Source organism: Lepidochelys kempii, chromosome 10, assembly GCF_965140285.1.
Source record: "Lepidochelys kempii isolate rLepKem1 chromosome 10, rLepKem1.hap1, whole genome shotgun sequence".
NCBI classification, from domain to species: Eukaryota; Metazoa; Chordata; order Testudines; family Cheloniidae; genus Lepidochelys; species Lepidochelys kempii.
This window is the reverse complement of record NC_136389.1, coordinates 709,761-729,173: the sequence shown is the minus strand read 5'-3', so window position 1 is coordinate 729,173 and position 19,413 is coordinate 709,761. Positions and strand designations below refer to the sequence as shown.

General features: G+C 63.4%; 1 protein-coding gene and 1 long non-coding RNA gene across 4 annotated transcripts in view; one reads left to right on the top strand and one right to left on the bottom strand.

Moving 5' to 3' along the window:
• Window positions 1–4,444, bottom strand: part of LOC140918033 (uncharacterized) — a 141,133-nt gene extending 136,689 nt beyond the window's left edge. The window contains exon 1 of one of the 2 annotated variants that reach the window (XR_012161056.2): window positions 4,367–4,444. This is a non-coding gene — a long non-coding RNA (uncharacterized LOC140918033). Of the gene's footprint in view, window positions 1–4,193; window positions 4,249–4,366 lie in introns of those variants that run through there. The other variant, XR_012161057.2, reaches the window with a different exon arrangement.
• A 179-nt stretch (window positions 4,445–4,623) lies between these two features.
• KDM8 (lysine demethylase 8) overlaps window positions 4,624–19,413 on the top strand; it is a 32,271-nt gene continuing 17,481 nt past the window's right edge. For both annotated transcript variants that reach the window (XM_073361590.2, XM_073361589.2), the window contains exons 1-3: window positions 4,624–4,700; window positions 15,662–16,269; window positions 17,799–17,965. In XM_073361590.2, coding sequence (XP_073217691.1) covers window positions 15,733–16,269; window positions 17,799–17,965 — 704 coding nt within the window. In that variant the 5' untranslated portion in view covers window positions 4,624–4,700; window positions 15,662–15,732. The remainder of the gene's footprint in view (window positions 4,701–15,661; window positions 16,270–17,798; window positions 17,966–19,413) is intronic.

Sequence of the window (19,413 nt, the reverse complement as noted above, 5' to 3'; positions counted from 1 at the left end):
GTTTTTCACGCAAAATGGAACCTTTCAAATATAATTTGTAATGGACTATGTAACACTTCTAATAGGCAGAGCAAAAATTCTGCTCCTAAACATTTCTATCTAGCTTTCTCTGTAGCTGTAGAGTAGGAATCAATATGCCTCTACATGATTGGTATAAACTGTTGCACTCAAAAGAGCTTTTACCCTTCAAAAAGGGTCCTGGTTCTCACATATTCCACCATCAAGTAATACAAGCTGCAAATCCAAGATCCATACTGACGAATAACACCATATATGTATTGTTTTGAATACAACAGATTTAGTTGTGTTCCACTGTGTTGCAGTTAACTGTAAATGCCCTTGTACTGCTAACAGGTTAATACACTACAGATCTCAATACTTCATTAGGAAATAGTATCAGAGATGTACAAGACAAACCCAATAATTAACCAAATCCAGTAACACGCCCTACTCCTCCATCAGTGTTCTTGGAAGGGAAAGACTTGTACCAATGGCCAAACCCAGGTGCAACGCAGGCAAGTGCTCTGCAAGCTTCTACTATCAAAGTCCAGTGACCTGACTCAGACCACTATCATATTATAATCCTAAACCCAATACAGTTCAGTTCTGATTGCAACAGCCATACGGCTTTGTCATTGTCTTTCAACTATGACCTGTAGCACCCCATTCTGTTCCAGTCCTGGGACTCTGACACAGCTTTGCTAATGAGTCTGATCCTGGACAATAAAACTAAGTATGAGATAAAATAAGCTAAGGCCTGAATGGGGATACTTACTGGATAGCAACAGAAGTGAAACAGAGAAGCTAATACCAAAAATCTGAAAAGAAACCAAATAAGGAGACAGGAACACATCCTTGATAAAAACAGTTTAATAAACTCTTTAAAATGACAGTAATATACAGAATATTTTAAAACAGAATGAGAAAATGAGTTTTGAAAATTAGGAAGTCTTTGTAAAAACACATATTGATAAATAGCAGGTAAGGGGGGATACTTGTAAATTTACAATGTAAAGTTAGCAAATTCAGATTACATGTTTTATAAACTGTTAAAGGAATGAACATAAACATTATTTTGCCAATAATTTTTTAATAAATCATGAAGTGGAGAGGAATACAACAAACTCAGTACCAGTCTTCAAAATAAGAAGGAAAAGAGATCCCTCAATTACCCTCCTGTAAGTCCTTAGTGAAATAATAGAAGATACATTTTCATTAAAAAAAATTAAACATCTGAAAGGTAACAGTTATGAGACAAACAGTACTGGGGGATTATAAAATATAAATCTTGCCAGACAAATGTGATTGCTCTTTTCTGACAGAATTGCAAAAATTAATGGTTGAAGGGATCACAGTAGATGTAATATATTTGGATTTTAGTAAAGCATTTGAGACTGTGCCTCGTAAAATCTTAATAGAAAAATAATTGGAATCAGTTTGGATATTTCAGTCATGAAGACTGAAAACTGACAGACCAACTATAAACACAGGGAAGTAATAAATGGTTATGGATGAAGTATGGAGCAGATATCTAGTGATTCTACCACGACGAGTGCTAGGTCTCATTTTGTTTAACATTTTCACTGATTATCTGGAAGGGGGAGAAATCAGCACATTACTAAAAGTCTCCGATATACTGGGAGAGCTGCAGATACAATACAGGCAGACAAAGGAACGCTACTACTTTCCTCATGGCCACATCATAAGCAAAATCATGGCTGTAGCCTATTAACCTATTCTGAGTGACGAACGGTTTTTCAAACCAAAATGCTTTTTACCAAATCCAGATCCCAGCACAATTTGTGGCAAAGAGCTCTCTTTATATTTTGCACAAACGACTGTCCAGATCAGAGGTGGTCTTGTCTTCTCCAATCAATCCTACATCAAAGGGACATAAAGGAGATTGAGAAAAAGATGGATTTTTCTTTTTTTGCAAACCCAATGACTTTTTTTTTGTTTGTTTGAATTTCTATGTTGCTCTTAAGTATTTACATGGACATAATATGCATGTCAGTTTTTTTAATTCTACAGCATTATGTTCAAATTTCAATCTGTAAATGGGTATTTTAACAGCTAAAAGGGAAGTGATGACGCATCAAGGTTCTACTTGTGCCTTTTAGGAAACATTACCATATGGAATAACCCAGAAAGGGGATGGAAATAAGTGGTTATTAGTGCCTGGACAGAAGGGCATGGCTAATGAAATTTTGGCGAGACTTGATTGGTTACAGACTGATGCCATTATTATTATTTATATTGCTCTAGAATCTAGAGGCCTGCAGTCCCTGGAAATTAGGCCTGATATAAATGACAAACTGAAACCACATAAGGATAAATATGTGAAACAATTCAGAGAAGGTATGGAACCTCTCTCTCACTTAACCAAGATAACTAATCCTCCATAGATGTCATAGACTGAGCCCAGAACACAAAGAGGCCAAAACATGCCTGATGGAAGCAATCCCAAGGTGCTTCCTACTCTTCTAACATTTAAAATTGTCAGAATTCTACCCCAAACCTGTTTAGGATGTTGTGTCACACACAGTTTGTTACACGGAGAAGATAAAATGGTAGTGAGGAAAGGCCCTCACGCTGTCATTTAGAACGTCCTCTCTTGCTGAGGCAGGATTAAGTATGCACAGAACATTTCTAACAAATGTTTGTCTAACCTGAACTTAAAATCTCCAAGACAGTAACCTGTTCCAGTGCTTAGCTCTCCCTATAGTTAGAACCCTAAACTTGTTAGTCTTTAAGGTGCCACAAGTACTCCTTTTCTTTTTATGGATACAGACTAACATGGCTGCTACTCTGAAACCTTTCCTTACATCGAAACTAAATCTCACTTGCTGCCAATTAAGCCAACTACTTCTTGTCCCACCCTTGGAGCACAGGGAGAACTGATCACCACCCTCATTCTAACAACCCTTAGGTATTTGAAGACTGTTATAATGCCCCCTCCGCCTTCTCTAAACATGCTGAATTCTTTTAATCTTTCCTGATAGAGGATGTTTTCTACCCATCTTATTTTTGTTGCTCTCCTTTGGACTTTCTCCAGCCTGTCCACATCTCTATTAAAGGGTAGCACCCAACCCGGACAGGCTGGCCCAGCGGAGGCCTTGGCAGGCATCTGGAGTGGAATAATTAGCAGGAGCAGCCTGCGTAGGGTGCAGGAGTAATGCTCCCATCCCCGCAGGGCATCACAGGCCCAGCTCACCATCCACGGGCGGCCACCCCGAGCCCCAGCTCCCCTCCGCAATCCTACAGACCCCCCCTTGGCTCCCCTCTGCAATCCAACAGCCAAACCCCCCTCCGCAGCCCGGCTCCCCCTCCGCAATCCTACAGCCCCCCGCAGCCCCGGCTCGCTTCCCCCCCCATGCAATCCTACAGCCCCCCCTCTCCGCAACCCCGGCCCCCCCTCCGCAGCCCCAGCTCCCCCTCCGCAATCCTACAGCCCCCCGCAGCCCCGGCTCACTCCCCCCCCCGCAATCCTACAGCCCCCCGCAGCCCCGGCTCGCTCACCCGCCCCGCAATCCTACAGCCCCCCCCTCCGCAGCCCCGGTCCCCCCCCCCGCAATCCTACAGCCCCCCGCAGCCCCGGCTCGCTCCCCCCCCGCAATCCTACAGCCCCCCCTCTCCGCAACCCCGGCCCCCCCTCCGCAGCCCCGGTCCCCCCCCCCGCAATCCTACAGCCCCCCGCAGCCCCGGCTCGCTCCCCCGCCCCGCAATCCTACAGCCCCCCGCCGCCCCGGCTCGCTCCCCCCCCGCAATCCTACAGCCCCCCCTCTCCGCAACCCCGGCTCCCCCCCCGCAATCCTACAGCCCCCCGCAGCCCCGGCTCGCTCCCCCCCCGCAATCCTACAGCCCCCCCTCTCCGCAACCCCGGCCCCCCCTCCGCAGCCCCAGCTCCCCCTCCGCAATCCTACAGCCCCCCGCAGCCCCGGCTCGCTCCCCCCCCCGCAATCCTACAGCCCCCCCCATCCGCAGCCCCGGTCCCCCCCCACAATCCTACAGCCCCCCGCAGCCCCGGTCCCCCCCCCGCAATCCTACAGCCCCCCCTCCGCAGCCCCGGTCCCCCCCCCCCGCAATCCTACAGCCCCCCGCTGCCCCGGCTCCCCCCCCGCAATCCTACAGCCCCCCGCCGCCCCGGCTCGCTCCCCCCCCGCGGCCCCGGCTCCCTAGGGGCGCTTCCTTACCCCCCCCCGGGTCTTTCTGACGCGCCGCCGCCCTGCTCGGAGAACGCGTCTCCCGCGCGCCGCGAACACTGAGCACCGCCCCCCCGCGCCCCCCCAGCCGGGCCCCCCCGCGCCCCCCCAGCCGGGCCCCCCGTCGGGACAGCCAGGCAGGGCTGGGGCGGGCTCACACCCACCGGCGCGCGCCAGGGGCGGGGACCTGCCCGGCTCGGTCCGACGCGGGCCGGGATCGCCCGCCCGGCCCCGGCCCCAGCCCCGACTCGGGCCGCGCAGAGCCTGAGGCGAGCGGCCGGCCCCGCCCTCTGAGCGGCGCCGCCGCGCGCGCCCCCCCCCGCCGGGCCCGCGCGCGGTCGGGGGGGCGGGAGGACGGCAGGAGGCGGAGCCATGGTCGGGCCGCGCTCTCAGCTCGGGTGGGGGCGGGGCTGCGCAGGCCCAGTAGATGCGGAACTCGGAGTCGGGGGGCGCGCGGGGCGCTGGCTGCAGGGCTCCGGCAGGCGGCGCTGCGGAGAGGTGCGAGGCGGTTCCCCCCGCCCGGGCTGCGCGGGGGAGGGGCGCTCTGGGGGCGGGGGGTGCCTGGGGCGGGGGGTGCCTGGGGCGAGGAGGGGCGCTGTAGGGGCGAGGGGTGCATGGGGGAGGGGCACATGGGGCGAGGAGGGGCGCTCTCAGGGCAAGGGGTGCATGGAGGAGGGGCGCTGTGAGGGCGAGGGGCGCTCTGGGGGCAAGGGGTGCCTGGGGCGAGGAGGGGCGCTCTCGGAGCGAGGGGTGCATGGAGGAGGGGCGCTGTGAGGGCGAGGGGCGCATGGGGCGAGGAGGGGCGCTCTGGGGGCGAGGGGTGTATGGGGGAGGGGCGCTCATGGGGGGAGGGGTATATGGGGCGAGGAGGGGCGCTCTCAGGGCAAGGGGTGCATGGAGGAGGGGCGCTGTGAGGGCGAGGGGCGCTCTGGGGGCGAGGGGCGCATGGGGCGAGGAGGGGCACTCTGGGGGCAAGGGGCGCTGTGAGGGCGAGGGGCGCTCTCGGGGCGAGGGGTGCCTGGGGCGAGGAGGGGCGCTCTCAGGGCGAGGGGTGTATGGGGGAGGGGCGCTCTGGGGGTAACGGGCGCTCTGGGGGTGAGGGGTGCCTGGGGTGAGGAGGGGCACTCTGGGGGCAAGGGGTGCCTGGGGCGAGGAGGGGCGCTGTAGGAGCGAGGGGTGCCTGGGGCGAGGAGGGGTACTCTAGGGGCCAGGGGTGCCTGGGGCGAGGAGGGGCGCTCTGGGGGCGAGGGTATGCATGGGGGAGGGGCGCTCTCGGGGCGAGTGGTGCCTGGGGCGAGGAGGGGCGCTCTCGGGGCGAGGGGTGCATGAGGGAGGGGCGCTGTAGGGGCGAGAGGTGCCTGGGGCGAGGAGGGGCGCTGTAGGGGCGAGGGGTGCCTGGGGCGAGGAGGGGCGCTCTGGGGGCGAGGGGTGTATGGGGGAGGGGCGCTCATGGGGGGAGGGGTATATGGGGCGAGGAGGGGCGCTCTCAGGGCAAGGGGTGCATGGAGGAGGGGCGCTGTGAGGGCGAGGGGCGCATGGGGCGAGGAGGGGCGCTCTCGGGGCGAGGGGTGCATGGGGCGAGGAGGGGCGCTCTCAGGGCGAGGGGTGCATGGGGCGAGGAGGGGCGCTCTCAGGGCGAGGGGTGCATGGGGCGAGGAGGGGCGCTCTGGGGGCGAGGGGTGCATGGGGGAGGGGCGCATGGGGCGAGGAGGGGCGCTCTCGGGGCGAGGGGTGCATGGGGCGAGGAGGGGCGCTCTGGGGGCGAGGGGTGCATGAGGGAGGGGCGCTGTGGGGGCGAGGGGTGCCTGGGGCGAGGAGGGGCACTCTCGGAGCGAGGGGTGCATGAGGGAGGGGCGCTCTAGGGGCGAGGGGTGCCTGGGGCGAGGAGGGGCACTCTCGGAGCGAGGGGTGCATGAGGGAGGGGCGCTGTGGGGGCGAGGGGTGCCTGGGGCGAGGAGGGGCACTCTCGGGGCGAGGGGTGCCTGGGGCGAGGAGGGGCGCTCTAGGGGCGAGGGGTGCATGGGGGAGGGGCGCTGTAGGGGCGAGGGGTGCCTGGGGCGAGGAGGGGCACTCTCGGAGCGAGGGGTGCATGAGGGAGGGGCGCTGTGGGGGCGAGGGGTGCCTGGGGCGAGGAGGGGCGCTGTAGGGGCGAGGGGTGCATGGGGGAGGGGCGCTGTAGGGGCGAGGGGTGCCTGGGGCGAGGAGGGGCGCTCTCGGAGCGAGGGGTGCCTGGGGCGAGGAGGGGCGCTCTAGGGGAGAGGGGTGCATGGGGGAGGGGCGCTCTAGGGGCGAGGGGTGCCTGGGGCGAGGAGGGGCGCTCTAGGGGCGAGGGGTGCCTGGGGCGAGGAGGGGCACTCTCGGAGCGAGGGGTGCATGAGGGAGGGTCGCTGTAGGGACGAGGGGTGCCTGGGGCGAGGAGGGGCACTCTCGGGGCGAGGGGTGCATGAGGGAGGGGCGCTGTAGGGGCGAGGGGTGCCTGGGGCAAGTAGGGGCGCTCTAGGGGAGAGGGAGGCATGAGGGAGGGGCGCTCTCGGGGCGAGGGGTGTATGGGGGAGGGGCGTTCATGGGGGAGGGTTATATGGGGCGAGGAGGGGTGCTCTCAGGGCAAGGGGTGCATGGAGGAGGGGCGCTGTGAGGGCGAGGGGCGCATGGGGCGAGGAGGTGCGCTCTGGGGACGAGGGGTGCATGAGGGAGGGGCGCTGTAGGGGCGAGAGGTGCCTGGGGCGAGGAGGGGCGCTGTAGGGGCGAGGGGTGCCTGGGGCGAGGAGGGGCGCTGTAGGGGCGAGGGGTGCCTGGGGCGAGGAGGGGCGCTCTCGGAGCGAGGGGTGCCTGGGGCGAGGAGGGGCGCTCTAGGGGAGAGGGGTGCATGGGGGAGGGGCGCTCTAGGGGCGAGGGGTGCCTGGGGCGAGGAGGGGCGCTCTAGGGGAGAGGGGTGCATGAGGGAGGGGCGCTCTAGGGGCGAGGGGTGCCTGGGGCGAGGAGGGGCACTCTCGGAGCGAGGGGTGCATGAGGGAGGGTCGCTGTAGGGGTGAGGGGTGCCTGGGGCGAGGAGGGGCACTCTCGGGGCGAGGGGTGCATGAGGGAGGGGCGCTGTAGGGGCGAGGGGTGCCTGGGGCAAGGAGGGGCGCTCTAGGGGAGAGGGAGGCATGAGGGAGGGGCGCTCTCGGGGCGAGGGGTGTATGGGGGAGGGGCGTTCATGGGGGAGGGTTATATGGGGCGAGGAGGGGCGCTCTCAGGGCGAGGGGTGTATGGGGGAGGGGCGCTCTGGGGGTAACGGGCGCTCTGGGGGTGAGGGGTGCCTGGGGTGAGGAGGGGCACTCTGGGGGCAAGGGGTGCCTGGGGCGAGGAGGGGCGCTGTAGGAGCGAGGGGTGCCTGGGGCGAGGAGGGGTACTCTAGGGGCCAGGGGTGCCTGGGGCGAGGAGGGGCGCTCTGGGGGCGAGGGTATGCATGGGGGAGGGGCGCTCTCGGGGCGAGTGGTGCCTGGGGCAAGGAGGGGCGCTCTCGGGGCGAGGGGTGCATGAGGGAGGGGCGCTGTAGGGGCGAGAGGTGCCTGGGGCGAGGAGGGGCGCTGTAGGGGCGAGGGGTGCCTGGGGCGAGGAGGGGCGCTGTAGGGGCGAGGGGTGCCTGGGGTGAGGAGGGGCGCTCTGGGGGCGAGGGGTGTATGGGGGAGGGGCGCTCATGGGGGGAGGGGTATATGGGGCGAGGAGGGGCGCTCTCAGGGCAAGGGGTGCATGGAGGAGGGGCGCTGTGAGGGCGAGGGGCGCATGGGGCGAGGAGGGGCGCTCTGGGGGCGAGGGGCGCATGGGGCGAGGAGGGGCGCTCTCAGGGCGAGGGGTGCATGGGGCGAGGAGGGGCGCTCTCAGGGCGAGGGGTGCATGGGGCGAGGAGGGGCGCTCTCAGGGCGAGGGGTGCATGGGGCGAGGAGGGGCGCTCTGGGGGCGAGGTGTGCATGGGGGAGGGGCGCATGGGGCGAGGAGGGGCGCTCTCGGGGCGAGGGGTGCATGGGGCGAGGAGGGGCGCTCTGGGGGCGAGGGGTGCATGAGGGAGGGGCGCTGTGGGGGCGAGGGGTGCCTGGGGCGAGGAGGGGCACTCTCGGAGCGAGGGGTGCATGAGGGAGGGGCGCTCTAGGGGCGAGGGGTGCCTGGGGCGAGGAGGGGCACTCTCGGAGCGAGGGGTGCATGAGGGAGGGGCGCTGTGGGGGCGAGGGGTGCCTGGGGCGAGGAGGGGCACTCTCGGGGCGAGGGGTGCCTGGGGCGAGGAGGGGCGCTCTAGGGGCGAGGGGTGCATGGGGGAGGGGCGCTGTAGGGGCGAGGGGTGCCTGGGGCGAGGAGGGGCACTCTCGGAGCGAGGGGTGCATGAGGGAGGGGCGCTGTGGGGGCGAGGGGTGCCTGGGGCGAGGAGGGGCGCTGTAGGGGCGAGGGGTGCATGGGGGAGGGGCGCTGTAGGGGCAAGGGGTGCCTGGGGCGAGGAGGGGCGCTCTCGGAGCGAGGGGTGCCTGGGGCGAGGAGGGGCGCTCTAGGGGAGAGGGGTGCATGGGGGAGGGGCGCTCTAGGGGCGAGGGGTGCCTGGGGCGAGGAGGGGCGCTCTAGGGGCGAGGGGTGCCTGGGGCGAGGAGGGGCACTCTCGGAGCGAGGGGTGCATGAGGGAGGGTCGCTGTAGGGGCGAGGGGTGCCTGGGGCGAGGAGGGGCACTCTCGGGGCGAGGGGTGCATGAGGGAGGGGCGCTGTAGGGGCGAGGGGTGCCTGGGGCAAGGAGGGGCGCTCTAGGGGAGAGGGAGGCATGAGGGAGGGGCGCTCTCGGGGCGAGGGGTGTATGGGGGAGGGGCGTTCATGGGGGAGGGTTATATGGGGCGAGGAGGGGCGCTCTCAGGGCGAGGGGTGTATGGGGGAGGGGCGCTCTGGGGGTAACGGGCGCTCTGGGGGTGAGGGGTGCCTGGGGTGAGGAGGGGCACTCTGGGGGCAAGGGGTGCCTGGGGCGAGGAGGGGCGCTGTAGGAGCGAGGGGTGCCTGGGGCGAGGAGGGGTACTCTAGGGGCCAGGGGTGCCTGGGGCGAGGAGGGGCGCTCTGGGGGCGAGGGTATGCATGGGGGAGGGGCGCTCTCGGGGCGAGTGGTGCCTGGGGCAAGGAGGGGCGCTCTCGGGGCGAGGGGTGCATGAGGGAGGGGCGCTGTAGGGGCGAGAGGTGCCTGGGGCGAGGAGGGGCGCTGTAGGGGCGAGGGGTGCCTGGGGCGAGGAGGGGCGCTGTAGGGGCGAGGGGTGCCTGGGGCGAGGAGGGGCGCTCTGGGGGCGAGGGGTGTATGGGGGAGGGGCGCTCATGGGGGGAGGGGTATATGGGGCGAGGAGGGGCGCTCTCAGGGCAAGGGGTGCATGGAGGAGGGGCGCTGTGAGGGCGAGGGGCGCATGGGGCGAGGAGGGGCGCTCTCGGGGCGAGGGGTGCATGGGGCGAGGAGGGGCGCTCTCAGGGCGAGGGGTGCATGGGGCGAGGAGGGGCGCTCTCAGGGCGAGGGGTGCATGGGGCGAGGAGGGGCGCTCTGGGGGCGAGGGGTGCATGGGGGAGGGGCGCATGGGGCGAGGAGGGGCGCTCTCGGGGCGAGGGGTGCATGGGGCGAGGAGGGGCGCTCTGGGGGCGAGGGGTGCATGAGGGAGGGGCGCTGTGGGGGCGAGGGGTGCCTGGGGCGAGGAGGGGCACTCTCGGAGCGAGGGGTGCATGAGGGAGGGGCGCTCTAGGGGCGAGGGGTGCCTGGGGCGAGGAGGGGCACTCTCGGAGCGAGGGGTGCATGAGGGAGGGGCGCTGTGGGGGCGAGGGGTGCCTGGGGCGAGGAGGGGCACTCTCGGGGCGAGGGGTGCCTGGGGCGAGGAGGGGCGCTCTAGGGGCGAGGGGTGCATGGGGGAGGGGCGCTGTAGGGGCGAGGGGTGCCTGGGGCGAGGAGGGGCACTCTCGGAGCGAGGGGTGCATGAGGGAGGGGCGCTGTGGGGGCGAGGGGTGCCTGGGGCGAGGAGGGGCGCTGTAGGGGCGAGGGGTGCATGGGGGAGGGGCGCTGTAGGGGCGAGGGGTGCCTGGGGCGAGGAGGGGCGCTCTCGGAGCGAGGGGTGCCTGGGGCGAGGAGGGGCGCTCTAGGGGAGAGGGGTGCATGGGGGAGGGGCGCTCTAGGGGCGAGGGGTGCCTGGGGCGAGGAGGGGCGCTCTAGGGGCGAGGGGTGCCTGGGGCGAGGAGGGGCACTCTCGGAGCGAGGGGTGCATGAGGGAGGGTCGCTGTAGGGGCGAGGGGTGCCTGGGGCGAGGAGGGGCACTCTCGGGGAGAGGGAGGCATGAGGGAGGGGTGCTCTCAGGGCAAGGGGTGCATGGAGGAGGGGCGCTGTGAGGGCGAGGGGCGCATGGGGCGAGGAGGTGCGCTCTGGGGACGAGGGGTGCCTGGGGCGAGGAGGGGCGCTCTCGGGGCGAGGGGTGCCTGGGGCGAGGAGGGGCGCTCTGGGGGCCAGGGGTGCATGGGGGAGGGGCGCTCTAGGGGCGAGGGGTGCCTGGGGCGAGGAGGGGCACTCTCGGGGCGAGGGGTGCATGAGGGAGGGGCGCATGGGGCGAGGAGGGGTGCTTTCGGGGCGAGGGGTGTATGGGGGAGGGGCGCTCTGGGGGCGAGGAGGGGCACTCTGGGGGCAAGGGGTGCCTGGGGCGAGGAGGGGCGATCTAGGGGCGAGGGGTGCATGGGGGAGGGGCGCTCTCGGGGCGAGTGGTGCCTGGGGCGAGGAGGGGCACTCTCGGGGCGAGGGGTGCATGAGGGAGGGGCGCTGTAGGGGCGAGGGGTACCTGGGGCGAGGAGGGGCTCTCTCGGGGCGAGGGGTGCCTGGGGCGAGGAGGGGCACTCTAGGGGAGAGGGGTGCCTGGGGCGAGGAGGGGCGCTGTAGGGGCGAGGGGTGCCTGGGGCGAGGAGGGGCGCTGTAGGGGCGAGGGGTACCTGGGGCGAGGAGGGGCGCTGTAGGGGCGAGGGGTGCCTGGGGCGAGGAGGGGCGCTGTAGGGGCGAGGGGTACCTGGGGCGAGGAGGGGCACTCTAGGGGAGAGGGGTGCCTGGGGCGAGGAGGGGCGCTGTAGGGGCGAGGGGTGCCTGGGGCGAGGAGGGGCGCTCTGGGGGCGAGGGGTGCCTGGGGCGAGGAGGGGCGCTCTGGGGACGAGGGTATGCATGGGGGAGGGGCGCTCTCGGGGCGAGTGGTGCCTGGGGCGAGGAGGGGTGCTCTCGGGGCGAGGGGTGCATGAGGGAGGGGCGCGCGAGGGGTGTATGGGGGAGGGGCGCTCATGGGGGGAGGGGTATATGGGGCGAGGAGGGGCGCTCTCAGGGCAAGGGGTGCATGGAGGAGGGGCGCTGTGTGGGCGAGGGGTGTATGGGGGAGGGGCGCTCTGGGGGCGAGGAGGGGCGCTCTCGGGGCGAGGGGTGCATGGGGCGAGGAGGGGCGCTCTGGGGGTAAGGGGCGCTCTGGGGGTAAGGGGCGCTCTGGGGGCGAGGGGTGCCTGGGGTGAGGAGGGGCACTCTGGGGGCAAGGGGTGCCTGGGGCGAGGAGGGGCGCTGTAGGAGCGAGGGGTGCCTGGGGCGAGGAGGGGTACTCTAGGGGCCAGGGGTGCCTGGGGCAAGGAGGGGCGCTCTCGGGGTGAGTGGTGCCTGGGGCAAGGAGGGGCGCTCTCGGGGCGAGGGGTGCATGAGGGAGGGGCGCTGTAGGGGCGAGAGGTGCCTGGGGCGAGGAGGGGCGCTGTAGGGGCGAGGGGTGCCTGGGGCAAGGAGGGGCGCTCTCGGGGTGAGTGGTGCCTGGGGCGAGGAGGGGCGCTCTCGGGGCGAGGGGTGCATGAGGGAGGGGCGCTCTCGGGGCGAGGGGTGTATGGGGGAGGGGCGCTCATGGGGGGAGGGGTATATGGGGCGAGGAGGGGTGCTCTCAGGGCAAGGGGTGCATGGAGGAGGGGCGCTGTGAGGGCGAGGGGCGCATGGGGCGAGGAGGGGCGCTCTGGGGGCGAGGGGCGCATGGGGCGAGGAGGGGCGCTCTGGGGACGAGGGGTGCCTGGGGCGAGGAGGGGCGCTCTCGGGGCGAGGGGTGCATGGGGCGAGGAGGGGCGCTCTGGGGGCGAGGTGTGCATGGGGGAGGGGCGCATGGGGCGAGGAGGGGCGCTCTCGGGGCGAGGGGTGCATGGGGCGAGGAGGGGCGCTCTGGGGGCGAGGGGTACCTGGGGCGAGGAGGGGCACTCTCGGAGCGAGGGGTGCATGGGGGAGGGGCGCTCTCGGGGCGAGTGGTGCCTGGGGCGAGGAGGGGCACTCTCAGAGCGAGGGGTGCATGAGGGAGGGGCGCTGTAGGGGCGAGGGGTGCCTGGGGCGAGGAGGGGCTCTCTCGGGGCGAGGGGTGCCTGGGGCGAGGAGGGGCGCTCTAGGGGAGAGGGGTGCATGGGGGAGGGGCGCTCTAGGGGCGAGGGGTGCCTGGGGCGAGGAGGGGCACTCTCGGAGCGAGGGGTGCATGAGGGAGGGGCGCTGTAGGTGCGAGGGGTGCTTGGGGCGAGGAGGGACACTCTCGGGGCGAGGGGTGCATGAGGGAGGGGCGCTGTAGGGGCGAGGGGTGCCTGGGGCGAGGAGGGGCTCTCTCGGGGCGAGGGGTGCCTGGGGCGAGGAGGGGCGCTCTAGGGGAGAGGGGTGCATGAGGGAGGGGCGCTCTCGGGGCGAGGGGTGTATGGGGGAGGGGCGCTCATGGGGGGAGGGTTATATGGGGCGAGGAGGGGTGCTCTCAGGGTAAGGGGTGCATGAAGGAGGGGCGCTGTGAGGGCGAGGGGCGCATGGGGCGAGGAGGGGCGCTCTGGGGGCGAGGGGCGCATGGGGCGAGGAGGGGCGCTCTCGGGGCGAGGGGTGCCTGGGGCGAGGAGGGGCGCTCTGGGGGCCAGGGGTGCATGCGGGAGGGGCGCTCTCGGGGCGAGTGGTGCCTGGGGCGAGGAGGGGCACTCTCGGGGCGAGGGGTGCATGAGGGAGGGGCGCATGGGGCGAGGAGGGGCACTCTGGGGGCAAGGGGTGCCTGGGGCGAGGAGGGGCTCTCTCGGGGCGAGGGGTGCCTGGGGCGAGGAGGGGCACTCTAGGGGAGAGGGGTGCCTGGGGCGAGGAGGGGCGCTGTAGGGGCGAGGGGTACCTGGGGCGAGGAGGGGCGCTCTGGGGGCGAGGGTATGCATGGGGGAGGGGCGCTCTCGGGGCGAGTGGTGCCTGGGGCGAGGAGGGGTGCTCTCGGGGCGAGGGGTGCATGAGGGAGGGGCGCGCGAGGGGTGTATGGGGGAGGGGCGCTCATGGGGGGAGGGGTATATGGGGCGAGGAGGGGCGCTCTCAGGGCAAGGGGTGCATGGAGGAGGGGCGCTGTGAGGGCGAGGGGTGTATGGGGGAGGGGCGCTCTGGGGGCGAGGAGGGGCGCTCTCGGGGCGAGGGGTGCATGGGGCGAGGAGGGGTGCTCTGGGGGCCAGGGGTGCATGGGGGAGGGGCGCATGGGGCGAGGAGGGGCGCTCTGGGGGTAAGGGGCGCTCTGGGGGTAAGGGGCGCTCTGGGGGCGAGGGGTGCCTGGGGTGAGGAGGGGCACTCTGGGGGCAAGGGGTGCCTGGGGCGAGGAGGGGCACTCTCGGGGCGAGGGGTGCATGAGGGAGGGGCGCTGTAGGGGAAAGGGGTGCCTGGGGCGAGGAGGGGCGCTCTAGGGGAGAGGGGTGCATGGGGGAGGGGCGCTCTGGGGGCGAGGGGTGCCTGGGGCGAGGAGGGGCGCTCTAGGGGCGAGGGTATGCATGGGGGAGGGGCGCTCTCGGGGCGAGTGGTGCCTGGGGCGAGGAGGGGTGCTCTCGGGGCGAGGGGTGCATGAGGGAGGGGCGCGCGAGGGGTGTATGGGGGAGGGGCGCTCATGGGGGGAGGGGTATATGGGGCGAGGAGGGGCGCTCTCAGGGCAAGGGGTGCATGGAGGAGGGGCGCTGTGAGGGCGAGGGGCGCTCTGGGGGCGAGGGGCGCATGGGGCGAGGAGGGGCGCTCTCGGGGCGAGGGGTGCATGGGGCTAGGAGGGGCGCTCTGGGGGCGAGGGGTGCATGGGGGAGGGGCACATGGGGCGAGGAGGGGCGCTCTCGGGGCGAGGGGTGTATGGGGGAGGGGCGCTCTGGGGGTAAGGGGCGCTCTGGGGGTGAGGGGTGCCTGGGGTGAGGAGGGGCACTCTGGGGGCAAGGGGTGCCTGGGGCGAGGAGGGGCGCTGTAGGAGCGAGGGGTGCCTGGGGCGAGGAGGGGTACTCTAGGGGCCAGGGGTGCCTGGGGCAAGGAGGGGCGCTCTCGGGGCGAGTGGTGCCTGGGGCAAGGAGGGGCGCTCTCGGGGCGAGGGGTGCATGAGGGAGGGGCGCTGTAGGGGCGAGAGGTGCCTGGGGCGAGGAGGGGCGCTGTAGGGGCGAGGGGTGCCTGGGGCGAGGAGGGGCGCTCTCGGGGCGAGTGGTGCCTGGGGCGAGGAGGGGCGCTCTCGGGGCGAGGGGTGTATGAGGGAGGGGCGCTCTCGGGGCGAGGGGTGTATGGGGGAGGAGCGCTCATGGGGGGAGGGGTATATGGGGCGAGGAGGGGTGCTCTCAGGGCAAGGGGTGCATGGAGGAGGGGCGCTGTGAGGGCGAGGGGCGCATGGGGCGAGGAGGGGCGCTCTGGGGGCGAGGGGCGCATGGGGCGAGGAGGGGCGCTCTGGGGACGAGGGGTGCCTGGGGCGAGGAGGGGCGCTCTCGGGGCGAGGGGTGCATGGGGCGAGGAGGGGCGCTCTGGGGGCGAGGTGTGCATGGGGGAGGGGCGCATGGGGCGAGGAGGGGCGCTCTCGGGGCGAGGGGTGTATGGGGGAGGGGCGCTCTGGGGGTAAGGGGCACTCTGGGGGCGAGGAGTGCCTGGGGCGAGGAGGGGCACTCTGGGGGCAAGGGGTGCCTGGGGCGAGGAGGGGCGCTGTAGGGGCGAGGGGTGCCTGGGGCGAGGAGGGGCGCTCTAGGGGCCAGGGGTGCATGGGGGAGGGGCGCTCTCGGGGCGAGTGGTGCCTGGGGCGAGGAGGGGCACTCTCGGGGCGAGGGGTGCATGAGGGAGGGGCGCTGTAGGGGCGAGGGGTGCCTGGGGCGAGGAGGGGCTCTCTCAGGGCGAGGGGTGCCTGGGGCGAGGAGGGGCGCTCTAGGGGAGAGGGGTGCATGGGGGAGGAGCGCTCTAGGGGCGAGGGCTGACACTCTTAGAGGGGGGGTGGGTCAGGCGAGGAGGGGTGATCTTGGGGCGAGGGGTGCGTGGGACTCTCTTGAAGGGAGAGGTGCATGGGGGATGGGGTGCTCTAGGGGTGAGGGGGTGGCACTCTTAGAGGGAGGGGTGCATGGGGCAAGGAGGGGTGCATGGGGGGAGGAGCTCTCAGTGTGGCACTGTGACTGCCTGGCTTCCACATTGGGCCCCTTTGGCTCTGCTCACAAGTAACATCTGTGTTTGCTTACAGGAGCTGGCGGGCCAGGGAACCAGCCCTTACTCCTAGCTGGCCAGGAGCGTAGTCAGCCCCTAGGGGTTCTCATGTCACAACCCAGCTCCCCTGAGGGCCGAGCCAGGAGCTCCAGCCCTGCTGCAGATCAGGTCTCAGCAGGGAATGCCCTGTGGGCAGACGTCAGGGCATTGCTGCCCAGCACTAAGAAAGACCTGAAACTGGACTTCAGCGAGAAAGTGGAGGAAAGTGTCATCTCACTGCTCCAGCAAGCTAGAGACCTTCTCTATGGAGCTGGAAGCCTGTGCTCTGGAGGCACAAGGGAAACCTGCTTACAAGTCAGTGAAATAATAATAGATTACTCTTGGGAAAAGCTTAATATTGGGACTTGGAGAGATGTGGACAAGGACTGGCGACGAGTCTATTCTTATGGCTGCCTTTTCAAAGTGCTGTGTATGTGCAGTGAGCAAGGCACCATAGCAGATGCCATTCGGGTCTGTGACATGGGACTGCTGATGGGAGCATCCATATTGGATAACATCCTGGTTAGGATAATTAATGTCCTTCAGAAGCATCTAACGTATGGGAAACGGTCTGCTGAAGAAGACACAAAGGAGTCACGTAGAAAGGTAGCAGTTCTCAATGTTCTTGTCCACCACTGTATTACATACAGAGAGAATGGGAACTGGTATTCCAGCAAATAACTAGATCCCAAAATCCAGGCTGGGTCAAGAAGCCACTGACCTTGGGGGGTAAATCATGTAACTGGGTCTCTCTCGTTCTTGGGTAAAAGCAGAGATCTCAGGCAATACAAATGAGATGAGCTTTACAGAGGCAGAAGATGATGCTTTTATGCAATCATTCCTCTTTTTTTGTTTTTGTTTGTTTACATGGAACTTTTCATCCTGTTTTCTCAGTTTATTTGCAGATCTAAAGGTATTCTGTCCCATTTTTTATCTACTTCTTGCTTATATCATCCTCTGGTTTCCCAATTAATGGGAGGCCTCTATCACACTTTTGTGGTACCTTCCATTCAAGGATCTCAGTCAAAAGATCTTCCAAACATGAATGAATTGATCCTTGCAGGCCCTATAAATGAGAATCATCACCATTCTGTGCCTCAGTTTCTCCATCTGTAAAATGGATATGTGATGTGCCAGAGGTCACGCAGTGAGTCAGTGGCAAAGACAGGAAAAAGTGTCTCTAGGTTCCCCATCCTGGGATTCACAAAATCACTCTTTCTGCATACACAGAACTACTTTGATACACTATAAGAGCTGCCACTTGCAGCAGCTCTCAGTGCAGCTTGGAGAATTTCCTGTTCATTTTACTTTTTTTTAATTTGGTGACCCGCTGAAATCTCTCTTCCTTTTCTGCTTTTGTTCCTATTCCATATCCTGCTGCCGAGAAAAGAACTGATGATTCCAGCCTCCATAAGTCAGTCCACCACTACTAATTGTGAGATTTTTGTGAGACGCTGTAGGCTGTTCCATTGACATGCAACACAAAGAGGCAGGGCAGGCAATACAAAGGAGAGGTCAGCTTCCCCCCACACTCACTAGTATGTCTGAGGGAAGCTGTAAATCTGGCTTCTCCATCCATATGCGCTTAGGACATAAGAGCAGTTTTACTTTAGACTCCTGGGCATTTTGGGAAGTCTTTGCAGGTTGGAGGAGTGCTGAGGATTTTATCCCCGTTCTGCTTAGGAACATAAGAACAGCCATACTGGGTCAGAGCAAAGGTCCATCTAACCCAGTATCCTGCCTTCCAGTAGTGGCCAATGCCAGGTGCCCCAGAGGGAAAAAACAGACAGGGAATCATCAAGTGATCCATCCCCTGTCGCCCATTCCCAGCTTCTGGCAAACAGGCTAGAAACACATCCCTGTCCATCCTGGCTAATAGCCATTGATGGACCTATCCTCCATGAATTTATCTAGTTCTTTTTTGAATCCTGTTGTAGTCTTGGCCTTCACAACATCCTCTGGCAAGAAGTTCCACAGGTTGATGGCGCTTTTCCCTGTTTATGTTACACCCTCAATTCAAGTGATTTCAGCATCTCCTTTGCTGGGAGAGAGTAACACTGTTTTTTAACATACATGTTTTCTGATGTAGTAAAGGGCAGGTTACTTTGTTGTGCTAAAAAATCCCTGTGTTTCAGAAAATCCGGAATGACCACACTACCATTCCATCAGTAAAATCAGAAGAAGTTATTCCACGGCTTCACTGCCCTTCTCTAGAGCATTTCAGAGAAAATTATATGATTCCACAAAAGCCTGTCATCCTGGAGGGTATTGTTGACCACTGGCCATGTATGAAGAAATGGAGGTGAGGACAAGAGCTTAAAAACGGCATCATCTCTTGCCCTGATTAAGCAAGCATGTTTTCTGCACCAGTTAACTAAGCCCAGAACAATGTATGCCTCTGTAAGGTATGAAATGCCAGTTCCAGTGATTCCTGCTAGGAGCATCATCTTGCTGCATAATTTGCTCTACTTCTGAAATATTTTTCATTGCTAATAGAACTTGGGTGCAACAGATCCAGTTCAGAAACTTGCATCCTAATAGATTTGCTTTGCTAATGATAGAATAATAGAAATCAGATGTTGGAAGAGAGCTGGTTTGTCATCCATGCCATCTTTTCGGAAGCCAATGCAGGGAACCTCTCTTTGATGCATTTTCTAGTGCTATATATCAGAGCTGGGCATATATTGCCAAAGATTCTCATGGTTATTTATTTGAATTTGCCTCAGCCACGTCTCTTCTTTCTGCAAGCATTCACACAATCAAGATTTACTGAGAAATATTTGATGAAAGTGAATTTCAAAGTTGCATGTCCAAGAATTATTGGAAATGAAATTTTTCATTTACAAGCACAAATATTAACACTGGAAGTGCTTGCAGGCTCAGCCTAATGATATCATGTGACTTACCTTAACATTCAACTAAGCAATGCACCTAAAATTTCAATATTGTGTAATGAATATTTGTAGCCAAAAGCACATGATTAATCTATAGAGTAAAATAAATTTACAAAAAACTCTCAAATGAATTTGAGGAAACCCTCACCTGCTTGCTGCTATTCCACAAGCACAATAGAAGCTATGTTCATTGAATAAATTATGGTTCATTATTCACTCAGTACTTTTATAAACCCTTTTTCTCTTCTCAAAGATGTTTTCAAATAGGAAATAGGGGTTTTTTAACTGAAGAAAAATTGTGGTATTAAGATGCATACAAACCTCACTGCTCATTCCTTTGCTGCTTGCATCCTCGGTCTCTCTGGTTGGCTGGCTTTTGAGAGCAGAGGCTTTCTCTGCATATTAGTCTTGTAAATCGCCTACCAGACTTCAGGTGCTGTGTAAATAGAAAATAATAATAATATTCCAAGCAATGCAGCTTCCACCTCTCCTCTTAGGGATACTCTTTCTGGCAAATGGCATGTAAACAATACTTCCTGAGACACCCATCAGGCACGAGCGCCGCATCCAATAGGCTGGGGACTGCTGTGCCCCCCACAAACAGCCCCGCATGGCCCCACCCACACTTATCTCCGAAGCCCCCTCCCACTTGCCCTTTCCCCCTTGGCCCCAGCCCAGACAGGCTAATCCTCGTCAGTGCTGCTGGGGCCACCCAGCACTGGGGACATGGGGGCTGGAAGCACTGGGGTGCCCACTCTGTGGTTGGGACTGGGAGGGGCCATGTGCCGCCCACCCTGCGCTCGGGGGGGGTGCCCGCCTTCCCTGCACTTGGGGGGACTGTGCGCTGCCTACCCGC